Source organism: Cajanus cajan, chromosome 2 (assembly GCF_000230855.2).
Source record: "Cajanus cajan strain Asha chromosome 2, NIPB_CcT2T_4, whole genome shotgun sequence".
Classification (NCBI taxonomy): Eukaryota; Viridiplantae; Streptophyta; class Magnoliopsida; order Fabales; family Fabaceae; genus Cajanus; species Cajanus cajan.
The window spans coordinates 74379463-74403114 of NC_138518.1; the positions used below are offsets into that span (position 1 = coordinate 74379463).

General features: G+C 32.3%; 2 protein-coding genes across 3 annotated transcripts; both read left to right on the forward strand.

The window, feature by feature from the left end:
• The first annotated feature begins 10470 nt into the window (after positions 1-10470).
• On the forward strand, positions 10471-11413 carry LOC109804287 (uncharacterized). Its single transcript, XM_020366092.3, has one exon. The coding sequence runs from the start codon at positions 10514-10516 to the stop codon at positions 11039-11041; it is 528 nt and encodes a 175-aa protein (XP_020221681.1). The 5' UTR covers positions 10471-10513; the 3' UTR covers positions 11042-11413.
• Positions 11414-17875: 6462 nt separating this feature from the next.
• Positions 17876-23368, forward strand: LOC109803677 (NADP-dependent malic enzyme). 2 transcript variants are annotated; one of them, XM_083069039.1, is made up of 20 exons: positions 17876-17892; positions 18080-18315; positions 18771-18891; positions 18973-19047; positions 19410-19561; positions 19646-19751; positions 19859-19924; positions 20364-20459; positions 20572-20643; positions 20734-20817; positions 20894-20992; positions 21197-21244; positions 21352-21405; positions 21492-21590; positions 21681-21770; positions 21869-21946; positions 22292-22366; positions 22464-22554; positions 22826-22954; positions 23046-23368. In XM_083069039.1, the coding sequence occupies exons 2-20, from the start codon at positions 18164-18166 to the stop codon at positions 23132-23134; spliced, it is 1776 nt and encodes a 591-aa protein (XP_082925165.1). In that variant the 5' UTR covers positions 17876-17892; positions 18080-18163; the 3' UTR covers positions 23135-23368. The 2 variants fall into 2 exon arrangements, with proteins under 2 accessions (XP_082925165.1, XP_020220950.1); XM_020365361.3 differs by lacking the exon at positions 17876-17892 and having other exon boundaries at positions 17997-18315.
• Positions 23369-23652: the final 284 nt, after the last annotated feature.

Sequence of the window (23652 nt, forward strand, 5' to 3'; positions counted from 1 at the left end):
ACTCTTGTTTGTCCCAAAGCATGTGTGTGGTGTGTCCTTCAGAACACAAAAAAGAACAGTGACCATCGAACTGAATAGTGAGCCTAAACACAACACGTGCAACTTTTTTAAAATATTGTATTCCGTTATCATTTTTTTAAAATTGTAGCCTTTCATTTTTCAATCTATAAATTTGATGGCCATGTTAGTTTTCTACGCTGGGGGATATGGGCATTGGGCAGGTCTCCCACACTGGTCACCGTCTCATATATATTATATTTAAGTCTTTATAAGAGTACAAGTGAATATAAGTTATCAAGGAAATATAATCGACCCAACTCAAACTAAGAAATCAATTACAATTTAGATTGAAAAGTTTAATTAGTTTGACTTAAGTTCACTTCAACCAAAACTAATTTGAGTCTAAAAGTTTTAAACTTTTAACATTTGGCCTATTATAAAACATACTAGTGGGAGGAGGAAGGGGTTGGGAAAGACGTTGCGAGAGAAGCAAGCTTGATGTGGACGATGATGAAGGAGAAAGAAAATGTAAATGAAAGGACATAATTGTAAATTTATTTCAAAAAATTTCAATCATCCAATTTAAAATAATAGTTTTATAATTTATAATAATTAGAAATAGGTAAACCATTTGAGATGATACTTTTGAATGTCAATAAATATATCAAATATCATTCCCCATTTAATCCATTTAGTGAGTCCTATTGCTAAATTAGTGAGAACTTAAAATCAGCGGATAAAATAGTTTAAACATGTTATAAATACACACAAATATAAGTTATAAAACACTTGTGAGCATGGCAATAATCCCAAGGTCTTTCCATGTATATTTTTCTTTTTTCTTTGGCCTCCACCCTTGCTCAATTCACACGCACCACTCGGGAAACTCACTACATGTATCAACATGTTTTTAGTGTTAAAAGCCCACTCCAAAAAATAAGTCATTCTGAGGTGTATCATCCCCAAAATCAAAACAAAAAAAAGTATTAATAGGAGTGTCTTGCTACACTAGTTTTATGATTTCTTTGCAATCATTTGGGATTTTGCTGACTGCATGTTTGGGTTTCAATGCAAACGTGAATTTTCACGTTTAGTTGAAGTAAAAAAATTTTGCTTCCACATAAAATTCATCTTCAACGTGAAGAGATTGTAAAATCAAGTTTGAAAATTCAATTCAAACATGCACCAAGTGTCGAGGAAGTGATGGCCTGATGGGTCTGAACAAGATTAGTGAAGAGAAAATCCATGAGGCCCACAAATGGTATAAATTGAACCCCCGTCCCTTTCACTTTCCACTCACACAAAGCACCTTAAAAAAGAAAGAAGGAAGAGAAGAATAAAATTTCATGTTTCATATTATTAACATTTCGCTCAAACTAAAGTTTCACCATCTCATATTCTTTCGTCACCTACCTCTGCCTAGTCCCCACTCTCAAAACCTTAATTTCCCTTTTTTTTGTCAATCTCTCCCACCCACTCTCCCATATTAAAAAAAAAAGTTACTCAGAATATAAATTCTAGAAAGAAAAAAAAAGACACGAAAGAGAAAAAAAATTGGTTTTCTATTAATTTTTTAATTTAAATGAAATGACGACATAACTAATTGTTTAAATTTTTTTAGAAGACAAATTTACTTTGTCAATACATATATATTAAGCTCAAAAAGTATTAAAAAAAATATTGAGACCTATCATTTACATTTATATTTTTCAATTGATAATAATATATATTAGAATAAAATAATAAATAACTTAATATTATTTACCATCTAAGATATAAAAAATTTATATATATAAGGTTCATTCTATAACCCATTTTCTCATCCTTTTTTTTGCCTATTTACATAATTCTTTTCTAATTTAGTAGGACGAAAATTACTAAATAAAATGTTCACAATATAATTTTCAGCTCAATATGTAATATTAATTAAAATGTATTGAGAGTCAAAAAAATTATGTAGATCTAGGATTATATTTAATAAGTTAAATTTTCATTTTATGGTTTTCAAAAAATTTATATTTACAATAAAATGGAATCAAAATAATATATTAAAATTATTTTAATAACGTTTCTCTGTTAATAAAAAATTTAAAAATATTTTAAAGTGAATCCAACATACAAGTATTTAAATTAGAATAATTACTTAAATTATTTAAAGTATTGAAAAAGTGAATTATGAGTTATCCATTCGGAATTGCCTTGCTTTTCTTCTCTCCCAATTTATTATTATTATTATTATTATATAATTGATTCTTTATTTTTCTATACACAATTTTTTTAGACTGTTTTATTTTTATAAATTATAAGCATCCCTAACTCACTCCAAATCTTCTTTTTGAATTGCTTACTCTATTAAAGGGGTGTGCAATGCTTCTTTTAGACAAGTATTTTATAAAGTGAACTCTAGCAAATCTGAGTCTAAGAAAGAAATTTCAAGTCAAAGGTTTTCACTTGGAAGAGAATGAGGCTGAGAAAACTCGTTAGTATCTTAATAATTTAATAAAATATATTACTTTATTGCACCAAAAATAAAAAAACATTACTTTACTTTCGCACTCTGTGTAACAGTTTAAGCAAAGTTGAATGACACACACACGCAACTACAAAAGGCAAAAACACTTTTCCATCAAAAGACTCAGTGAAAACATAACATAGTGAGCGAAAATGAATTTTATTTTACAGAAAATACTTTGTTTAGATAATTAAGATTAATTATAGTAATAAGATTTACCTCTGCACTCTTGTTGATTATAATTTGTCGTTTCACTAAACAATTTTAAGTGATACAATATAGTATAAAAAAATTTAACCGCTAAGCAAAGAGGAGCATTTTCTTATCTCATTGTTCATATCATGAATTTCATTTTTTTTAAAGAACAAACATGAATTTCATTTCTCTTCGTACACACGTTTTTTAACAAATTTTTTATAATTCAAAAAAGACTTCAAATCATTTATTTTTTGTTCATATATACTCGTATGTGTTTAATAACAATTTAAATGTTTAAAAATTGTTTTTAATACTTTAAATTTAAGGTAAATTTGTTTCTAGTTTCTCAAGTATAAAATTATTGTTTTGAATTCTTATAATTTTCAAAAATTTAATTTTAATTATTCAGATGACTATCAACATATTTAAAAATATCATATTGAAACAGTTACGTAGTATTTATTAACTTTAATTTAATATTTTTATTAACATGAAGACTAACAAGTAAATTATTCAACAATATTTAACAGGTTTACTAAAAAAAATTAAATATAAAAAATAAAAATAATATATATATATTAAATTATAGAGACTATAATAATTAATTTTAAATTTGAAAGATTAAAAAATAATTTATTTTAATTCAATTTAAGGAATTAAAAAATATTTAAATCAAATTTAAATGATCATCTTCAATCTCACTCTTTATTTTTTTTATATATAAAAAATTGGTAGAACAAAAAAAGTCACTTTGAATACTATATGTAAGGCACGAATAACATCTTGCAATCGTTGTGTTTATGGTAGCACGCTAGAATGTAATATCTTAAACTGTCTAAATTTCTAAAATTAATATTATTTAGTTTTTATTAAAAAGGTTAAAAGTGATTTAAAATCAAGAGGGATGAAAATCAAAAAAAATAATTTATGATGACCAAAATTAAAATTTACTTATTTTATATATAGAAACAACAAAATAATTTTAAATTGAAGAGATAATATATATATATATATATATATATATATATATATATAAAAAGAGAGAGATACACAAAAAGAAAACTCATTGTATTATATAAACTGTACTGGCCAGCCAAGTTGTCGACTTGTCCCTCACCAATCTATTGACTCAATCAAAGGTTTACCAGCCTGACCAAGCAGTAAACTCATCATTGCTGAGTTCCTTAGCTCGGCCATGAAATATGGACATCGGAATACGACATCGGCCCAAAGAGGCCACGTCATCAAACAGATAAAAATACAATCTTGTTACCACGCCGCCTGCACGTTCTCGAGAACGAGGCGACAGTTGCAACACATGGCATCTTGACAGGCAAGCATGCGCGAAAGGTCACTGCTCCCTGACGAGCTCGGTCTTAACTCCTCGACCTACGGTCTTCGGAGCTCGGGGGGCTAGTGTACTATCCGTACTGCGAAGCCGAGCTCCAAGCCCAGCACCACAGCGCAGGACGACCTCGGACACGCGCTGTGTGACGTCAGCTCGTCATCCTAATCAGATCATAACTGATCTCGGGCCCAAGGCCCAACACAACTCTAATTAACACCAAGATACGTGCATTATTTATACGAGACTCACACTCATACAAACCCTAACTTTAGCATCAGAGTCTCTTTTGTAGGTACCACCCCCATCTTGGAGCATCAAGCGTACCAGCGAAGGAGGCTCACCAATCTTACTCGGAGGATCATCTCTATAGTAGATTTCCGGTAAGAACATTTGGCGCCCACCGTGGGGCCGATCAAGACAACTCTTATCAGCCACGCTTATGGTATTTACCAGAAGCCATAGCAGACGCACAGACGACGCAAACCACTCAACTACCATGGACAACGAAGCCACGTTGAGGAGACTGATCGACCAGGTCGAACAGATGCGGCAGCAACACGACGCCGATCTGCGAAACATGCGTGCCCAGCACGAAACCGACCTAGCTGCGATGCGGACCGCCAATGAAGCAGATCTAGCAGCGCTACGCGCTGAAAACGAGCGGATTCGCGCCCAGCTCCCTCGGCGCCCCTCTGATCATCCTCCTTAGGCGAGCAACCTCCACGAGGAAGAAGGGCACTCGGTCTCTCAGCCCCGAACTGCGACTAGGGCACCGACTCCACGACCTGCCACGCATCGGTCTCATGTTCCGACGAACAAATCGGTCCATGAAGTCAGCAAAGCCCCGACTCATGTCACAGGGGGTCAAGCAACCTTCTGTCGTCATCCCTTTGTGGACGGCATCATGGAGACACCACTCCCTCAGGGGTGGAAGCCTCTCCACCTCGATCACTATGATGGCACGACGGACCCTGATGAGCACATCGACCTATATACCACACAGGTAAACCTCTACACCAATAACGATGCTATTTTGTGTAGGGTTTTTCCGACCTCGCTCAAAGGGGTCGCGCTCAACTGGTACACCCAGCTACCTGCCGAGTAAATCGACAGCTTCAGCACTCTGGTCAGGCGGTTCACAATGCAGTATGCAACGAGCCGACCTCACCACATCACTTCGGCCGCCCTGGCCAGCCTCAAACAGAACGACGACGAGCCACTTCGGGCGTTCATGGAGCGATTTGCAGCCACCTTGGTTAAGATCAGAAATCTGAACCCTGAGGTCGCCCTGCATGCCATGCTCATGGCACTCAAGCCCGGGCCCTTCGTCGACAGCCTATGCCGTGAGGCCCCTCACGATATGGACGAGCTCCGAGCTCGCGCTGCTGGGTACATCCAGATGGAGGAGCATGCCGAGTTCCACAAGGTAATTCGTGACAAACCACAAGGAAAGCAAGACCAAGGTCAGGCCACGAACATTTAAAGCTGGCGACCTTGTTTGGCGATTACGGGGAGAAGCAAGAACAGACCCCTCCAAAGGAAAATTTGGAACTTGGAATCCCACCCACCTCAAATTTTATTTCTCTTAACTTGTAAATTCAGGGGATGTACTCTTTTTCCTCCTCAGCCTTTTTTCCCACTAAAGAAAAGGGTTTTTGGCCAAGGAAGGTTTTAACGAGGCACCCCTCAGAAATAAATCAACAAAGCAACTCCATTCTCATACATTTTCGGTATTGGCACATTAACCATGACGACTAACCAAGGTCGAGTTCAAACCTTGACATGCCAAGGTCGAGTCCGAACCTTGAGATCACATTTTCTTAACCAAGGTCGAATTCGAACCTTGTTATGCCAAGGTTGAGCCCGAACCTTGAGACTACATTTTCTTAACCAAGGTCGAGTTTGAACCTTGATATGCCAAGGTCGAGTCCAAACCTTGAGATCATATTTTCTTAACCAAGGTCGAGTTCGAACCTTGATATGCCAAGGTCGAGTCCGAACCTTGAGATCATATTTTCTTAACCAAGGTGGAGTTCGAACCTTGATATGCCAAGGTCGAGTCCGAACCTTGAGATCATATTTTCTTAACCAAGGTCGAGTTCGAACCTTGATATGCCAAGGTCGAGTCCGAACCTTGAGATCACATTTTCTTAACCAAGGTCGAGTTCGAACCTTGATATGCCAAGGTCGAGTCCAAACCTTGAGATCACATTTTCTTAACCAAGGTCGAGCTCGAACCTTCAAACAACAAATTTGGGAGCTCCTCAGAAGCCCCTTCGCTCTTACATCACTCGGTGCTTGGGGGGAAAGTGTACTGGCCAGCCAAGTTGCCGACTTGTCCCTCACTAATCTATTGACTCAATCAAAGGTTTACCATCCTGACCAAGCAGTAAACTCATCATTGCCGAGTTCCTCAGCTCGGCCATGAAATATGGACATCGGAATACGACATCGGCCCAAAGAGGCCACGTCATCAAATAGATAAAAATATAATCTTGTTACCACGCCGCCTGCACGTTCTCGAGAACGAGGCGACAGTTGCAACACATGGCATCTTGACAGGCAAGCATGCGCGAAAGGTCACTGCTCCCTGACGAGCTCAGTCTTAACTCCTCGACCTACGATCTTCGGAGCTCGGGGGGCTAGTGTACTATCCGTACTGCGAAGCCTAGCTCCGAGCCCGGCACCACAGCGCAGGACGACCTCAGACACGCGCTGTGTGACGTCAGCTCGTCATCCTAATCAGATCATAATTGATCTCGGGCCCAAGGCCCAACACAACCCTAATTAACACCAAGGTGCGTGCATTATTTATACGAGACTCACACTCATACAAACCCTAACTTTAGCATCGGAGTCTCTTTTGTAGGTACCACTCCCATCTTGAAGCATCAAGCGTACCAGCAAAGGAGGCTCACCAATCTTACTCGGAGGATCATCTCTACAGTAAATTTCCGGTAAGAACATAAACTAACAAATTATTTAAGTTTATATTAAATTATTAAAGATTTCACATAGTACGATAATCATAAATTTAAAAAATTAACTAAATATATAAACATAAATATAATGATAACATAAATATTTCATTAGTTACATTTTTTTAACTACTAAAATTGATCTAGCGATAGAGGAGTTAAAATAATATATCCAATATCTTGATTTCAAATACTATCATCATTGTAATTCTACATATAAAAAAAATTAATTTTTTTTGTAATTATCATAATTAGACCCTTTGTTTTCCTAATAAATTTTGAAGATATCTATATAAATTTTAGCTCTTTAAGTCAATTATGAGACTAATTATGTTGAGGCTAATCTCAAAGTTTTTTTGTCCTTCAAAGATTTTTTTTTTACAAAATTCAATCTCAAATCTTAAGCTTAACATGTGTTACTAACTAAATCACACTCATTACTCGTTAAATAATGAGTAGTCAGTAAGGTCGACAACCTAATGATACATGGAATAATATGCACTAAGTTATAAGTTTGAATGTTGTTATCATTATTATAATTTTTATGGATAAAAAACAATCATGAGTAACTTAATGAGTAATCAAAGCACAACAACCAACAAGAATCAAAACGAAAAATATTACATTGTAGAGAATCACACACATTAGGTGAGCTTGAACGGGGAAAAGAGCGTCATAACCTCTACAACATCATTGTCAAAAGAGTGAATGGTGAAGATATCATAGAAGGAAGAGCAAGTGATGGAGTAACAGGATAGAGAAAGGACTACCCAAAAGAGTCCAACAGCAAAAAGTGTTAACATATAGAATGAAAACACAAGAGAGGGAAAAGAAGAGCAAACATGAAAAGAAGAAAGAGGTATTTGAAATTTTTTTACATGATATATTATATTTGTTATTTCATAACTAATGTCACGTATATGTTACATACTATATCAATTAAAAAAATTAATATTTTCAAAAATATCAACACACCAATATAAGAAAAAAACATTATTTTTAAAAATATCACCGGATTAACTATTACATCGTTGCAATTGATGTAATATATAGTATGACATTATATCCTATTTCTACACATGCTAACAATTTTATTTTTTAATTCTCTTCTAACTTATATATTATCCACTCAACTCATCTTCAATTAATGTGAGAATTGATCTTTAATTAAATTTTCCACGCTAGGTTCGGTGGCCATTGGACATTGGCGGACGGCGACATATATATTATATAAGACAATATTTAGTTTAAACACAAATACACCTATAATATAGATACATCTCCTATTTTTTTCCCAATCATATAAATCCATGACTTAGACTTACGTACGGTTCATGTTTTATTTGGGCTTCCACGAGAATGCCACGTTTCCAAAGTGGTTGAAGACTTGTTTTTGATTCATTATTGCAATTTTGTAGAGATATTATTTGGCTCCACTGGGCATTCGTTTACAAACGTGTGATACCTAGTACCGTTATATACCTGACACATCATTATCTTCCTATGGTTTATTTGGCATATATTAATTAAAACTGAGTGGTGCACAATCCAACGATGAAGAATTATTTTGTTCTAGGCTTCTAGCTACTACATAGTTTCGTTTAGTTTTATTGGGATATTTAATTTTAAAAAATGTTAATGTCAAATCTTACACTCTCGAGTGTGCTATATCGTTCTTGTACAATGGAAACTTAATTAATGGCGGGAGCAATCAAGCCTCTCCCATGATTGTGTATTTGAAAGGGATTGCAAGAAGATTATGGATCTCTTGTTTTGGCTCCGGGCATTATGTTGGAAGATATATATCAATGATTGGTGTCATCCTTTTAACGTGATTAATGATTTATTGAAAATGTTGATATCACATTTATATAATAACTCATATACATAATTATTTACCCGTAAATTCTGACACAATTGATAAATAATATTATATGCATGTGTCAAAAATTGTTTGTTGACAAATGTCAATTTTTAAATAAATTTTGATAATTTGAAAAAATTAGTAATTTGTTTTTTATTAGAGAATGTTTTGATTTGCCAAAAAGAAATATACATTACCATTTAATAAAAAAAAATACTATATGTAATAAGTGTATTGACTTTTTATATTAATCACCTATAAGTTGATTTTAGTATAAATTATTTTACATTCATGTTATATAAAAATTAAACTCTTATATTATATTTCTCTCTTTTCTCTTGTTTATGTAAATTGTTACATGACTTTTCTTTAATGAGTTTAATTTTTAATTCAGAAATTTCTTGATCTTTTCTTCTTGGTTCATGAAACATTAATTTTTTTTTATCTGCGAATACTTTCGATGAAATAAACTTAATTATTAATAGAATTTATTTATTTTGAAAAAGTCACACAGAACTTAAAAAGTAATTGAAAAGTGAAATGTGTAAAAAAATATTGTCAACGTGTTGACATATCACGTTTTTCTGGAATTAGATATATAAAAAAAAATGAAGAAAAAATAAAAAACGAAAACGGAGGGAAAAGATTTGGCGGTTGAGATGCGTTTAATGAGTTGCTTAATCTGCACGGCAAATGCTAATCCTTGAGTCTTGACCACTCAAATCATCTCCCCAATTATTGTACAATGTCAATATTTGGCTCTAAATGCAATTCACTAAAATAAATAAAATATGGGTTACCATCACGGAGACCTTCCAGTAAACTCCAACAAAATTTCCATGTAATGCAGCAACACCAAACACACACAATGTTAAATAATTAACCATTCTTGTCATTGTCGTATCAAGATTCAAGAACCAATCTTCTACCCTCAGATCCCCCCCCCCAATCAATCTTTTATTTTTATTTAAAAAAAAAACGTTTTGATATTTATTTAAGATATATGATTTTTTTAATTGGATTCATTAACAAATTTATATCAACTCATACATCCTACTTAATCGACTTGAGTTAGATCTCCATGCTTAAGAAATGCGATATACTTTTTTTTCCTCCTCTTAACCAGTTTCCTTGGTCAAGAAATGTAAAAAAAGAAATGTAATATACAACTTAATAATAAATTTTGAATCACTACTACATTAATAATTTTTTTTATAAGTCTCGTAAAAAAAAGTTGTATAAATTCAACTTCCATTTCTTTATGATAATTTTAAACAAAAATTAAGAAATATAATAAATTAGTTTATTTATTTTTATCAAATATTCTTATTACATTATCTTTCATTTTACGTTCATAATAAAAAAATATTAATTGTGAATGTATAAATTAATAAAAAGTTAATTTACATAAAATAATAAATGATATCTTAAAATTTGAAAAAGAGAAAATAAATGTAAATGATTTTTTACTCGAAAGCAAAACAGTTAAAAAGAAATGGAAGAGAGTATGTATGAAGATTGAAGAGGGTTAAAGAAGTGTTGAGTCGTCCCCTTTAAATAGCTGGTAACCCCTTTCGCCTATTGCGCACCAAAACACATTCCAATCACTCCAAATGGAAATAGAGGGAAGCAGTCCCGTGGTGGCAAAGAAGCTGTGGAGCATCATGCGACTCATGTTCTTCATGCTGCGAAAGGGCATAGCCAAGAGCAAAATAATGGCCGACTTCAACCTTCTCCTCAAACGCGGAAAAAAGGCCTTACTCAACAACCACCATTACTACATGCCCTTCTTCACCTTCCGCTCCCACGGCAACGCCAACACCTTCATCTCCCCACGCGACTACGAGTTCAGCTGCAGCAACAGCCCCGCCATCCCCTTCAAACGCCGCAACAACCGCCCTCTCTCCGCCCCCTCCATCCCCTTCAACACCAATTCCCCCTTCCCAGCCTTCCGAAACAGCCCCATTGGGAAACAACTTCGGGTCACGGATTCCCCCTTCCCTCTAACGGACCAAGGAGATACTGATACCTATGTCGACGTCGCCGCCGAACAATTCATTCAAAACTTCTATAAAGACCTCTACTTGCAAAGAAAAATGGCACCTCTTGAGTCTCCCTATCATACTTGCTGGAACAGATGAAAAAACAATAACTCATGCACTTTTACGACTTCTATTTATATCCATGCCATCATCTCACATCATGCTGGAAGTTTTATGATCAGATCAGATTGATCATTTGCACGCTGACATCCATCACTAGTCACGTGACTTTGTTGCTTTCGTTTGATGTACCCCCTTCTGTTTTTTTTTTGTTTTTTTTTTGGGATGGGTTCATGTTCTTGTCTTGGTGCTTATTTTGTGTTTATTATGCTTACACTGTCTTGTTTCGGTTCTCTCTGCAGTCATTGGGAACTATGTGTTTTTGTATTTTTGGGTTTCCGAATGTTGGTGATTCTTGGAAAGAAAAAGAGATGAAAGGAAAACTAAAAAATAAATGTGTTTGTTTGTGCCTGTCTTCCTCTAGTGGTTTGGAATTTCTCCCTTCCCAATAAAGCATTGCACCTACTGCGACTTTGCACAATAAATTAAAGTGGCAGATTAAAGCCAGAGCGTTACGTTTCGTGCCTATTGGTTATGTGCACAAATTTATTTTACAGCTTTCCATGGTTGGTGACTTGGAAATTGCCTTTATTACACCCTTTATGTCTTTCTTCTCCATCCATTGCTCTCTCTATTATCCTGCTGCTCCTTCATTTTTAACCTAATTCTAAATTTCTGCTTTTTATGAGGTACGCTGTACTATTTAAAACCTTTTACTGCTCTTTTTAGTAAGGTATTTTCATTTCCTAGGAAGTAGGAAGTTCTAGTACGAGTATTAACTTTCTTTTCCTACGATTTATCTTTAATAAATGGACTTCTTACGAACCATACATTCAAACTTGGAAGCAAAGGATCACATTTTTCAAAATCAAAATGTCACTATTAAAAATAACGTCACATTATATTCTCACCATATCAAATTAACGTCAATTTTAACATTTAAAAGTTATCCCCAAGTAATTTATATTTTCATTTTTTTTATGTAATATTAACTTTTTTAATTTATTCATTTATTAGATATTCAAATGTCACTATTAAAAATAATATATTTATTAAAAGAGTGGAGTTATTTTAGTAAAAATATATTAAAAAATGATATATTTATTATTATCATTTTAATGTGCATGAAAACTTTAAAATACAATTATTATAACAGTAACCATCTTTGTAATCTTTTCTATATTTATAAAAAATAATTATTATAACTTGTAAAATGAAAAATCAGTTTAACTATTTTAACTTATTGATTTTGTATTTTTGTTTCATATAATTCCCATTTTTGTTGCATTTTCCATTCACTTTTGTGATGAAATTATATATTATGGAGCTCACTCATATTTCTTTGCTTTCTCTTTATATCTCACCAATCAAATGCACAATTTTTAATTTCAGCACTATTTTTCTACACTCAATCCAATTTCTCCCGTAAATATGATATACCAAAAAGACTTTTTCATTTTGGGGAAAACAAGACACGTGAGACGAGAGAGATGGAAAGAAATAATATTAATCTACTTTTTCACACGTATATTATATTTATACCTTAAAACGTATTCAACCTCATAATATGTTGAAACACTAAAACGTATATGGTTTCTTAACAAGTCAAATATCCCAATTGCATATCCGACCTTACAATCAAATATCTCAAAACATGTATCGAGCCATCTAATGGCTGAATATTCCAAAGATAGTTTTAAAAACCGGACCGGTCATCGAACCGGTTAAGGTACTGGATCAGTGGGTCAAAGATTGAACCGGTGGATCACTATTAGTTGAACCACATGACTTGATTTTTATTTATTTTTATTAAAAAATATTCATATTAAATATATTTTATACTTATAAAATTTAATAAATCCATATCTTATTTTAAATTTCAATTTTTTTTATCTTATTTAAAATTATTTTTATTTTTATTTTTATTTTGTAAAAAAATTAAAAAAAATTACATGTTAAACTGTATATTAATACAAATTTAAAATATAAATAATATGTACATATATAATATGCTTGTAATTGATATCACAGAATAATATATGTAATATCTACATAGATATTATATTATTAAATATATAATTTAAAATTAATAATATACTATAAAAGTTATTTAAGTTGTATATTATATAAACAAATATATTAAAATAAGTAGTCATTGTTATATTTAATAAGAATCTTTGTTCTTTCATTAAGAGATTCAATTATTATTATTATTTTTGTGGTTTATGGTCGCTTAAAAAAATTTAAAAAAAAAAAGAAAAAAAAGTAGTTGAACCGGTTTGACCCACCGGTTTACCGGTTTAATTCAGTTTAAAACGGGTCGACTGCATAACCGATCTAACTTAAGATTCGGACCGGCTAGACCACCGTTTCCTGGTCCAACCGGTCCGACCAGCCGGTTCGATCCGGTTTTTAAACACTGATTCCAAACACATATCCGACCTTTTAATAAATTTTTTATTTTTTCTTTCATATGTAGGAAAGATTATAATAACATGCTACAATGTTTAAACTTAAGATGTTATCTATACCACTCCAATTCCACCGCTAAATCGATGATAGTAATTCAAGCTTACGATTTATCATATTTATGATCAAAATATACTGTTGCACTTATATAACTCAGTTTTGAGTGTGTATCCGGTAGTGAAATTTTAATACTGAAGTTTTATGACAGAAGAGATAAACACACAAAATAAAGATGAGGGTTAAATTTATTTTTTTAACCATTTCACATTCACATATTTGTGTATATTTGAAAACTATGTACAGGAAAGGATACATATCATATATATTCTTCACTTTTTGCAGTTTTTTAAAATGAACACTGTTGGACTCCTCAAATAAACAATTAAAAAATAAAAATAGAAACACCACTAGAGTTATATAATTCAGTTTTGCTGTTCTGGCACTTCTAGTAGTGTGCCATCAATATTATTGAATCTGAAAAGTCGGGATCTGTATCTTCGTATTTTTGTTTTTTATTTATCTTGTCGATATAAAAATATGTTTTAAAAAATGCAAAGTAATTATTAAGTAAGACTTATATAACTTGTAATCTTGTATAAAAGTGGGTCTCATCATTAAGCTATTATTTTGTTGTGTATTTAACTTTCAAAATTACCAACAAAGTTCAAGTTAGTAGATAACTAAAATTTTTAAGTACGTTAATTCAATCGATTTTTAATCATATCCATGGAAAAGACTTTCCTAGAAGAGAAAATACTCTCTTCATATACTCCTTAACATATGAATCAATTGTAACGGGATCATATATATATATATATATATATATATATATATATATATATATACATATATAGAATATATTATATATACGTGATCAGTCTCTAATAAAAATAACAACAAAAACAAAATGGGAATTAAAAGTTAAAACCCATAAATACGGGCAATTGATTAGTAATAATAAATATGAATGAATTGAAATAATTCATTTGGAAAAGTTATGGGACATGCATGCAATAAAAACAGGTGGGATTCAAAAGTGTGATTCTCTAATGGGCATACAAGTGGGACAGTAGTATTATTTGAGGAAACTTTAATTGGTGTGTGGATTAGTTTGTCTATTTCTTCCCAAAGCAGTGGCGACGACAACAGTAGAGTCATTTTGTCAAAGACAAATTAAATAAAGACCATGCTGCTTTAGGGATCACTAAGCAGGCAAAAGACTATTGTTGCTTAGTTAGGTAATAATGGGATAAAAGCCACTTTAATGTACTCGTGCATATCCATATTTAAGAATCATTCTTGTCATTATACGCACCCCTTGTCTATAGACACTTGCAAAGTTCTCTGTTTTATTTCAAAGGAAAAAACATGCAAGTTGGAACGATAAATGTGGAGATTTGTGTTCGATATATTGCCTTTAATTTGGAAACTATTAGTATATGATATATTACTACACATGTCGAATTCACTAACGGTTTAAATTTGATGGGGCCAAGGTTATCTCTTCAAATCCTAGAGTAAAAAGAGCGATACATAGAGATTTAGAACGATTAAAGAGAATTGAATGTTCTAATTACGCAGAACATAGTACCATGGTGATCCTTATCAAATCCAAAGTTCAATCCTTAGTTGTTGTCTCTTGAAGGTTTTTCTTTTTCGTTTTTTATTTTCGTAAGAGATTCTTGACCATCTTAGCAATCTCCTTCTTTTTTTTTTTTTTGATAATATTAAATATGCATATATCACCTTGCATTATTCTGGTTGGTAAATAACGGTGTTCACTTAAAATGATCTTTATGTTGAAATTCTCCTTTAACCTGGACAACACTTTCTCAATTGATTGTAAAGATAAATTAAATTAAATTTACTATAATAAGTCTTGTTATTATGGTTAATTTTATAAAAATGTGATATGAATTTTATTTTAAAAAAATGATATGACTTTTTAAAATAGTTATAATATATACAGGGAGCATATGAAGTAAGAAAAATGTATTAAGTAAATATAATGTTAGGCCTCTTAGAGTGCCTAGTAACCAACTTAAATTGATTTATCAGGTTATGTCACTTAAATTAGAAAAGTTTAGTGCTATTGTCAGGATAAACAATTTGAGTGTAAGCTTACCATGACCTTAACATGAATATCTAAGCTTCATTTGGTATTAGTCCATCGACTTCCCTCTAAATACTATATACATTTTCAACAATGACAAATGATTTTACTTTTTGACTTTATACTTTACTTAGTTGATCACCTTGTATACATCTTTTTACACATATGGTCCAACTATGCCCTTATACAAATCAACATTTTTTGTTGCTTTTTCACTTACATGGCTTAACCTGATCCCCTATATAGATCTATAAAATCTAGAAGAAACAACTTAAAAACAATTACTCATTCAAAAGCCAACTTAATTACTAATTGAATGGTTCTCAACTTAGGTTCTTTGAGCACCACAACTTATATCCACGCAATGAGATATTTTAATTTTTAAAATAACTTCAAGCTCCTCTAGGTTTTATGTATAACTAAGACATGTATCTCAAACTCCACATGCCTATACAACTTATCCACTTAAATCAACTTACTATATACAACTTAAACAACATACATCTTACAACTTAATCAACTTTATTAACTCCCATTCATAAGCAACTTTAAACATCATCATACATCACAATTTCAATGCATATACAACATACACAACTTAATTCTAGAATAAAATAGAACATGCATCAACTACAATTCAAGGATCATCATAATTTTATGAAGCACCAACACAAACACTTGTGAAAAAAATGTTAAATTAAATATTAGGGGTGCAAAATTAAAAAATTAAAAATTAAAGATATTTTAGAAATTTAATTTTTCTTTTAAAAAAAGGAGTTGTACTTATATAAAAAAAGGTGTATATATCATGAGGCTAATTTTTTAACTCTCGAGCCCAATTTGCACTCTCAAGCACACGTTATGTTCGAAACCCAAATCTTCTTTATTTTAACTTTCAAATTTAAACAATTGTTCTTTATTTTGAACTCCATAGCCCAATTAATATTGATTCTGTTTAGGGTTTCAATTGTACAGCCTACATTAGGCCCATTTCCAAATATATTTTAAATTTATTTTAATTATTTTAATAATATTATTATAAATAACTTTTTTAAATGTTGAAGCCCAATTTCATATTAAGGCCCACTTGACGTTTTGCCGAAGCATACATTATATCCTTTTAGATTTTATTTATTTAAAGTATGTTTTAACTTTAATATATAATTATGTCAAAAAAAACTCTAATATATAATATATTATTAAAAAGTAAAAAATATATATTTTTACTATATTTTAGGTGTGAAATATTTATGAGTTTTATCTTTTATAAAATTTATTCTCTTAATTACATTTTTTAATCACATTTTATAATTATATTTTTTTATGTACAAAGTTTAAAGTTGAAGTCTTATTTAAAATATCCAAGTTTATGTTCACTCAAACTAATATAATATTGATACATGTAAATAATTTAATAAAACTTTTATAACTATTGAGATATTTGGAAAATTTTAAAAAATAAATCTGTCTTTACTAAAAATGTAAAGTGTTCGTAAAATTATTTATTTACGAGATAAAAGTACCATAGCACAGATAAAAAAACTGGTCGCTTTTTATTTATTAGAAAAGATAAAGAGAGAAAAAAATTGAATGATAAATGATCAGACAAAGTTTCAATTTAAACTGCAATGCAATATATATATATATATATATATTAAAATAATGATGTAATTAGAAAGAATATCACCGACAAAAAAATATTAAAAATAACTTAATTATCTAAGTTACATACCAACTTGAGTTTTGCAAAAATAAATCCTAATTTGAGTTTGCGTAAATGGTGGCAGCCTCTCTCTCTTAACCAAGTGATTAAATTCAAATCTTAAATTTTAAATATATAAAAAAATTCAAACTGAAAAATGAAGTTCACTTATTTAATGTTCATCAAAATCCTAAACGAGATTAATTTTCATGTTTAAGACAGAATAACTCTTAAAAAAAAACATTACAAGTCACAATTTTCTCTGCAAATTCTGTATATTGTAAATAAGTTTAATATTTCTAAAAAATTATTGATTTTAATAATAAAATATAATTTAATATTGACTAAGAAAATTACATTTAGTATAATTTAAAATAAATAATTAGTAAAAAATATATTATTTTTATTTAACATTATCCATTTCCTTTTTATCTAAGAAGAAAGAATACGCAGGTGACAGGCGACAAAAAGTCTTCCGCAAGCATATGAGGGACACGTATTTCACGTTGTCATCCATCGCCGAACACAAACCAAGCCTTCGTTTTCTCACTCTCTCTCTTCTTCTTCGTCTATGTTATCCTTAAGTCACAATGATCTCATTCAACGGTAATTAACTCACCCAGATCATGATTACTTTAATACGTGTTTTTTTTGTTGTTGAAAATTGTCAACTTGGACACCATTATTTAAATATCTTGGCATGGTTTTTCAAATAGAAAATAACACACTGACACATACACACACGCACCCCACTTGCGCAATCTTCATTTGACATGTTACTTTTGTGAAGTAGAGACTAGAGACACGGGTTCTCAACCGACTGAGAAAGTGGTGTTGTGTCTAAGTTCAAAGGATCATCGTTTTATTCAGAGAAAAAATGGAGAGCACACTTAAGGGCTTGAGAGATGGGGAGTCAGTGTTGGACCTCAGCCCAAGATCCACCGTCAGCGGCGGCGTTGAGGACATCTACGGCGAGGATCGCGCCACCGAGGACCAACTTGTCACCCCATGGACTTTCTCGGTTGCCAGGTCACATGCACTCTCACTTCTTTTACCAACCATTACATCAGCTATATGCTCATGCTTATATTTCCTCATTAACATTCTAGTATTTTTAATAATTCAATTGTGTGCAGCTTCTTTTTATTTTTTTCATGGAAAGAATTCATCTGTGTTTTTACTTGGCTAATAGCTCTGTATTTTATTTTATTTCCACTTTGCTTCTATTATCATGATTTACTAGGTTGATTTTAGCAAGTTTAATTTCTATGTATGTTTAGTATAATCTTTTTTTTTTTACCCTATTAACCAATTATAAATCATCCTAAGAAAATTATTATAAAAATTAACAAATTTATTATATATAGATCAGATGATAGCGTAAAAATCCTTTCCTTTGTTGATGTATAGTGTATACACTGTTTACTCTTTTAGTAAATAGTAATACCCGAGTCTCTAGTATGAATTTTTGATCTGGCATGCAGTGGGTACTCTTTGCTAAGGGATCCACAGTACAACAAAGGGTTAGCTTTCACTGAGAAGGAGAGAGATGCACACTATTTGCGTGGCCTCCTGCCTCCCACAGTCAGCACTCAGCAACTTCAGGTTTCTATTTTCTCATAGGCCAAGAGCTTTATATAATCCCCCTTATCATTCATTCTCATTGTTTCTTTCTACTGTCTTTAGGGGAAGAAACTGATGAACAGCATCAGGCAATATGAGGTTCCTTTGCAAAAGTACGTCGCAATGATGGACCTTCAGGCAAGAATTTCAACACATTATAGTCACGTTGAACACCATGAGATTTCTTATTGTTTAGTTTCTCTAGTTCAGTGTTATTATTCATGTCATTGTCAAGTTGTCTACAAAGAATGGTAGCATATAATTGCAAACACAAGTTAATAATTTATTTCCTTCATGATCTCTTTTTTCCTTTTAGTAGTTCTCTGAACTATTTCTTTATTGAACTATATCTTTGCAAATACATGATGCCCTTGAGTTTTGTAAACATAGAAAACATATCAATCTACTTGTGAGAATTGACACATGCCTCTTATATAAAATGATGATATGAAAGTTGAGAAGTTATTAAAATAGCACGTTGTTTTGGTTTTGCTACACAGGAGAGGAATGAAAGGCTGTTTTACAAACTTCTCATTGATAATGTGGAGGAATTGCTCCCAGTTGTATATACTCCTACTGTTGGCGAGGCTTGCCAGAAATATGGGAGCATATTCAGGCGTCCTCAGGGTCTTTACATTAGTTTGAAAGAGAAGTAAAATTCTATATTTTTCTTGTGTTAGTATGCAACTTTCAGCCACATATGATGCAGGGTTATAAAGCTGTTGGCAATTTGCAGGGGTAAAATCCTTGAAGTTTTAAAGAACTGGCCCGAGAGGAGTATTCAAGTTATTGTTGTAACTGATGGTGAGAGGATTTTGGGACTTGGGGATCTTGGATGCCAGGTATTTCTGCAGGGGAATTGAACTCCTTAATTTACAATGAAAATATAGACACGGTGAAAGTAGATGAGCTAGTCTTATCATAATTAATTATGTTGGTTATGCTTCAGGGAATGGGAATTCCTGTTGGTAAATTGGCTTTGTACACAGCACTAGGAGGAGTTCGTCCTTCAGCAGTAAGCATTTTCCATTTTTATTTCTTCTCATTTTATTAATGGCAATCCTATGATGCATAGATATGAGTACCGTATCTGATATACATCATAATCATTATTAACCACTTTCCATTGTCTACAAATAGGAATAGTGTCAATCTCATTCCTTTCTTGAAATCAGCATCTAAATAGAGGACGATTTCCCTTTTTGGTTCTTCAAGGAACAATGCTTTCATGTTTATATATTATATGCACTTCTATATCTCGTATGTAGTTGTATTTGATTTTCGTGATGTTTTTTTTCAAAGTTTAGATACTTCATAGATACGCATTAGTGAAATATCTATGAATATCAATAGCAAATGAGAGTGTGCTACGTATGCATGTCTCCTTTGAAATTTGCTTTTCTTCCTTCCTTCCTTCCTTTCTTCTTACATTTCATTTCATTTTTTGTGGTTAGTGTTTGCCTATTACTATTGATGTGGGGACAAATAATGAGCAATTACTGAATGATGAATTTTACATTGGGCTAAGACAAAGGAGGGCAACCGGGCAGGTTTGTATAACATTTATACGTCTTGCTCAAAATTATTTTATTATTTAATCATTTTATTGTAACCATTAATAAGTTGTATTGATCTGAGACAACTTTAATGGTTTTTTCTTAGGAATATTATGAACTTCTACATGAGTTCATGACTGCTGTCAAACAAAACTATGGGGAAAAAGTTCTTGTACAGGTCCTTAACAAATTCCATGCATGGTTTATGTGGCTTCTAAACCTATGTTCTTCAACTAGTATATATGATTCTTTCAAATCATTTTTGCAGTTTGAAGACTTTGCAAACCGCAATGCTTTTGAGTTGCTTGCTAAATATGGTACTACTCATCTCGTTTTCAATGATGATATACAGGTACTTTGTCTCACAAAAGCTGGAATATATTTTCTTGAATAATGTTACCATGTTCTAATTGTTCGTGTTATTTTAGGGGACTGCATCTGTTGTTCTAGCTGGAGTTGTAGCAGCCCTGAAGCTCACTGGTGGTACCTTGGCTGAGCACACATTCCTCTTCCTTGGTGCCGGAGAAGTAAGATGATTATTTGTTTTTCCCCATTTTTAACTTGTTTATCAATGCTTCTTTCCATACTGTGGAAGTGAATATAGGAAACCAAAGTAATAAACAAGTATATAGCATTGAGTATTTTAAATCATTCATTTTTTATTATCTATGCTTCATATGCTTTAAATCACTAAATCGGTTTTTCTAACATATTTTTTGTCACGGATTCAGGCAGGAACTGGTATAGCAGAGCTAATAGCTCTTGAGATGTCAAAGCAGGTGAATCAACGATTTATTGTTGATATATCAGTAACACTGGTTTCTTGAGTTCATTTTAAGTTACAATTGGCGATGCTCTATTTATATTTCTATTGTTTCTGGGGCAGACTAAGACACCTATAGAAGAGAGTCGCAAGAAGATATGGCTTGTAGACTCAAAGGTAATGGACAAACATTGTATATATAATATTTTTTTTATTCTTAATTTGATTCAGTTTTCTAAAGCATTTTTTTAATTCTGTTCCAGGGTTTAATTGTTAGTTCCCGGAAGAATTCACTTCAACACTTCAAGAAGCCTTGGGCTCATGAACATGAGACTGTTAGCAGTCTCCTAGAGGCCGTTAAGGTGTTTAATAAGTCTTTTTAATTTTATGGCCTGCATTGCAATAGGTTGCCTTAAATTATGTCTTTATCCTTAATTACCACACACTTTCAGGTGATCAAGCCTACAGTGTTGATTGGATCATCAGGAGTCGGAAGAACATTTACAAAGGAAGTAATTGAGGCTATGGCTTCAAACAATGATGTAAAACCTTATCTCACTCTTGTTGTGGATAAGTATTTGTGTGAATACTTAGATATATGATTTTAAACAAGAATTATATTGTCATGTCTGACTTGCAGAAACCTCTCATTATGGCTCTCTCCAATCCAACGTCACAGTCTGAGTGTACAGCTGAAGAGGCATATCAGTGGAGTGAGGTAAAAACTGACTATCACGTCTTTCTCTAGACCTGATTATCTACTTTATATTCATAGTTTGATTTTTTCAAAAACCAAATTGAACCAAACCGAATTGCTAAATGAGTGTTTTAAAAAGTAGTTTGGTTCACATTTTTTGCTCAAAACAGTTCAGTTTTTTAATCTGGTTCGATTCAGTTTTTTTTTAGCAGACCGAACCATTTTTACACAGTAGTTTGGTTAGTTTTTTTTTTCAAAACATTCAGTTTTATAATTTGGTTTGGTTCGATTGGAATTTTTGGCACACCTTTATTGACGCTCCTGCATACTTTAATACTATTAATTTGTTTGCTTGTTCACAAAAAGGGTCGCGCAATTTTTGCTAGTGGAAGTCCATTTGATCCTATTGAATACAAGGGCAAAGTTTATGCTTCTGGCCAGGTTTTAAAATCTTGTTCAGATTCGTCAAATTGCTCTTCAATTTTCATTGGTTAAAAACAGTATAACATTATATCTGATTCTTTCCTTGTTAATTCAGGCCAACAATGCATACATTTTCCCAGGCTTTGGTTTGGGTTTGGTAATTTCAGGAGCAATTCGAGTACATGACGACATGCTTCTAGCAGCCTGTAAGTGAATATGATAAATTCAGAAATATACATGCAATGAACTTGATGTTGAGTTCCTTTGAAGGAGATGATTGTGACCTATTAATATGTGAATATGTCAGCACCGGAATAATAATAATTACGTGAACGTATCAAGTTTTGATTTCCAACACTTTGTACTTTATTTCAGTTAATTATCGTGATTGGCAATGCTTACACACAAATTACAGTGCTTATAGATAATGCAAAATTGAGAAAGAAATGATAGACATTGTTGTTGTGAATTGTACAGCGGAAGCCTTGGCTAAACAAGTGAGCGAGGAGAACTACAAAAAGGGCTTGATTTACCCACCATTCTCTAATATCAGAAAAATTTCGGCTAATATAGCTGCAAGTGTTGCTGCCAAGGCATATGAACTAGGTGTGTCTTCATTGATCGGATAAATTCTATTCTTCTCTTTTTAAAACTGTTTCAAGAGAAGTTTCCTGAAACTAAACAAGTGTGTTTGTAGGCTTGGCTACTCGTCTTCCTCGTCCTCAGAATCTTGTGAAGAATGCTGAGAGTTGCATGTATACCCCTGTATACCGCAACTACAGGTGAACGCGGCAACAACTCAAACTCATTCTCTCAGCTTTTGGCTCTAACAACCATGTGTTTCTTGTATGCTCTCTTATTGTGCTCTAATGCACATTCAACAATAAAAGGTTTCATGCTATTGATTGAACCAGGACCACTGCTTTTTTCTATTATGAAATCCTCATTTCATTTAATGTCATGCACATCATAATGGTTATCAGAATCCATAATAGTTCTACTCTTTTAACTTGTTTTTCATCGTATCATTTGTCACATTTATAGCTTTCTGTTTTTTTATTTTTTATTTTTTATTTTTTTATTCCTATATCTCTCTTTTTTCCACCTATATGCCTCATTCTTGATGTGTGAGAAAATTGGAATATTTAAGGAACGGACTGAGGTGGGATGAACGTTTCGTTTTCGTGCAAATGAAAAATTAGGGTCGACCATTCAAAGCTAGTTTCAACATTTATTAGTGTAGGTCTGGTTGATTCTAATGATATAACATATATTATTTTCAAGAATTATTAACAGACACTGGC

Coding starts and splice junctions, on each gene's coding strand:
- LOC109804287 (XM_020366092.3), top strand. CDS start 10,514: ATGGAAATAGAGGGAAGCAGTCCCGTGGTGGCAAAGAAGCTGTGGAGC.
- LOC109803677 (XM_083069039.1), top strand. CDS start 18,164: ATGGAGAGCACACTTAAGGGCTTGAGAGATGGGGAGTCAGTGTTGGAC. Junction 19,048..19,409: donor TCGCAATGATGGACCTTCAG/GCAAGAATTTCA, acceptor TTTGCTACACAG/GAGAGGAATGAAAGGCTGTT. Junction 19,562..19,645: donor TACATTAGTTTGAAAGAGAA/GTAAAATTCTAT, acceptor GGCAATTTGCAG/GGGTAAAATCCTTGAAGTTT.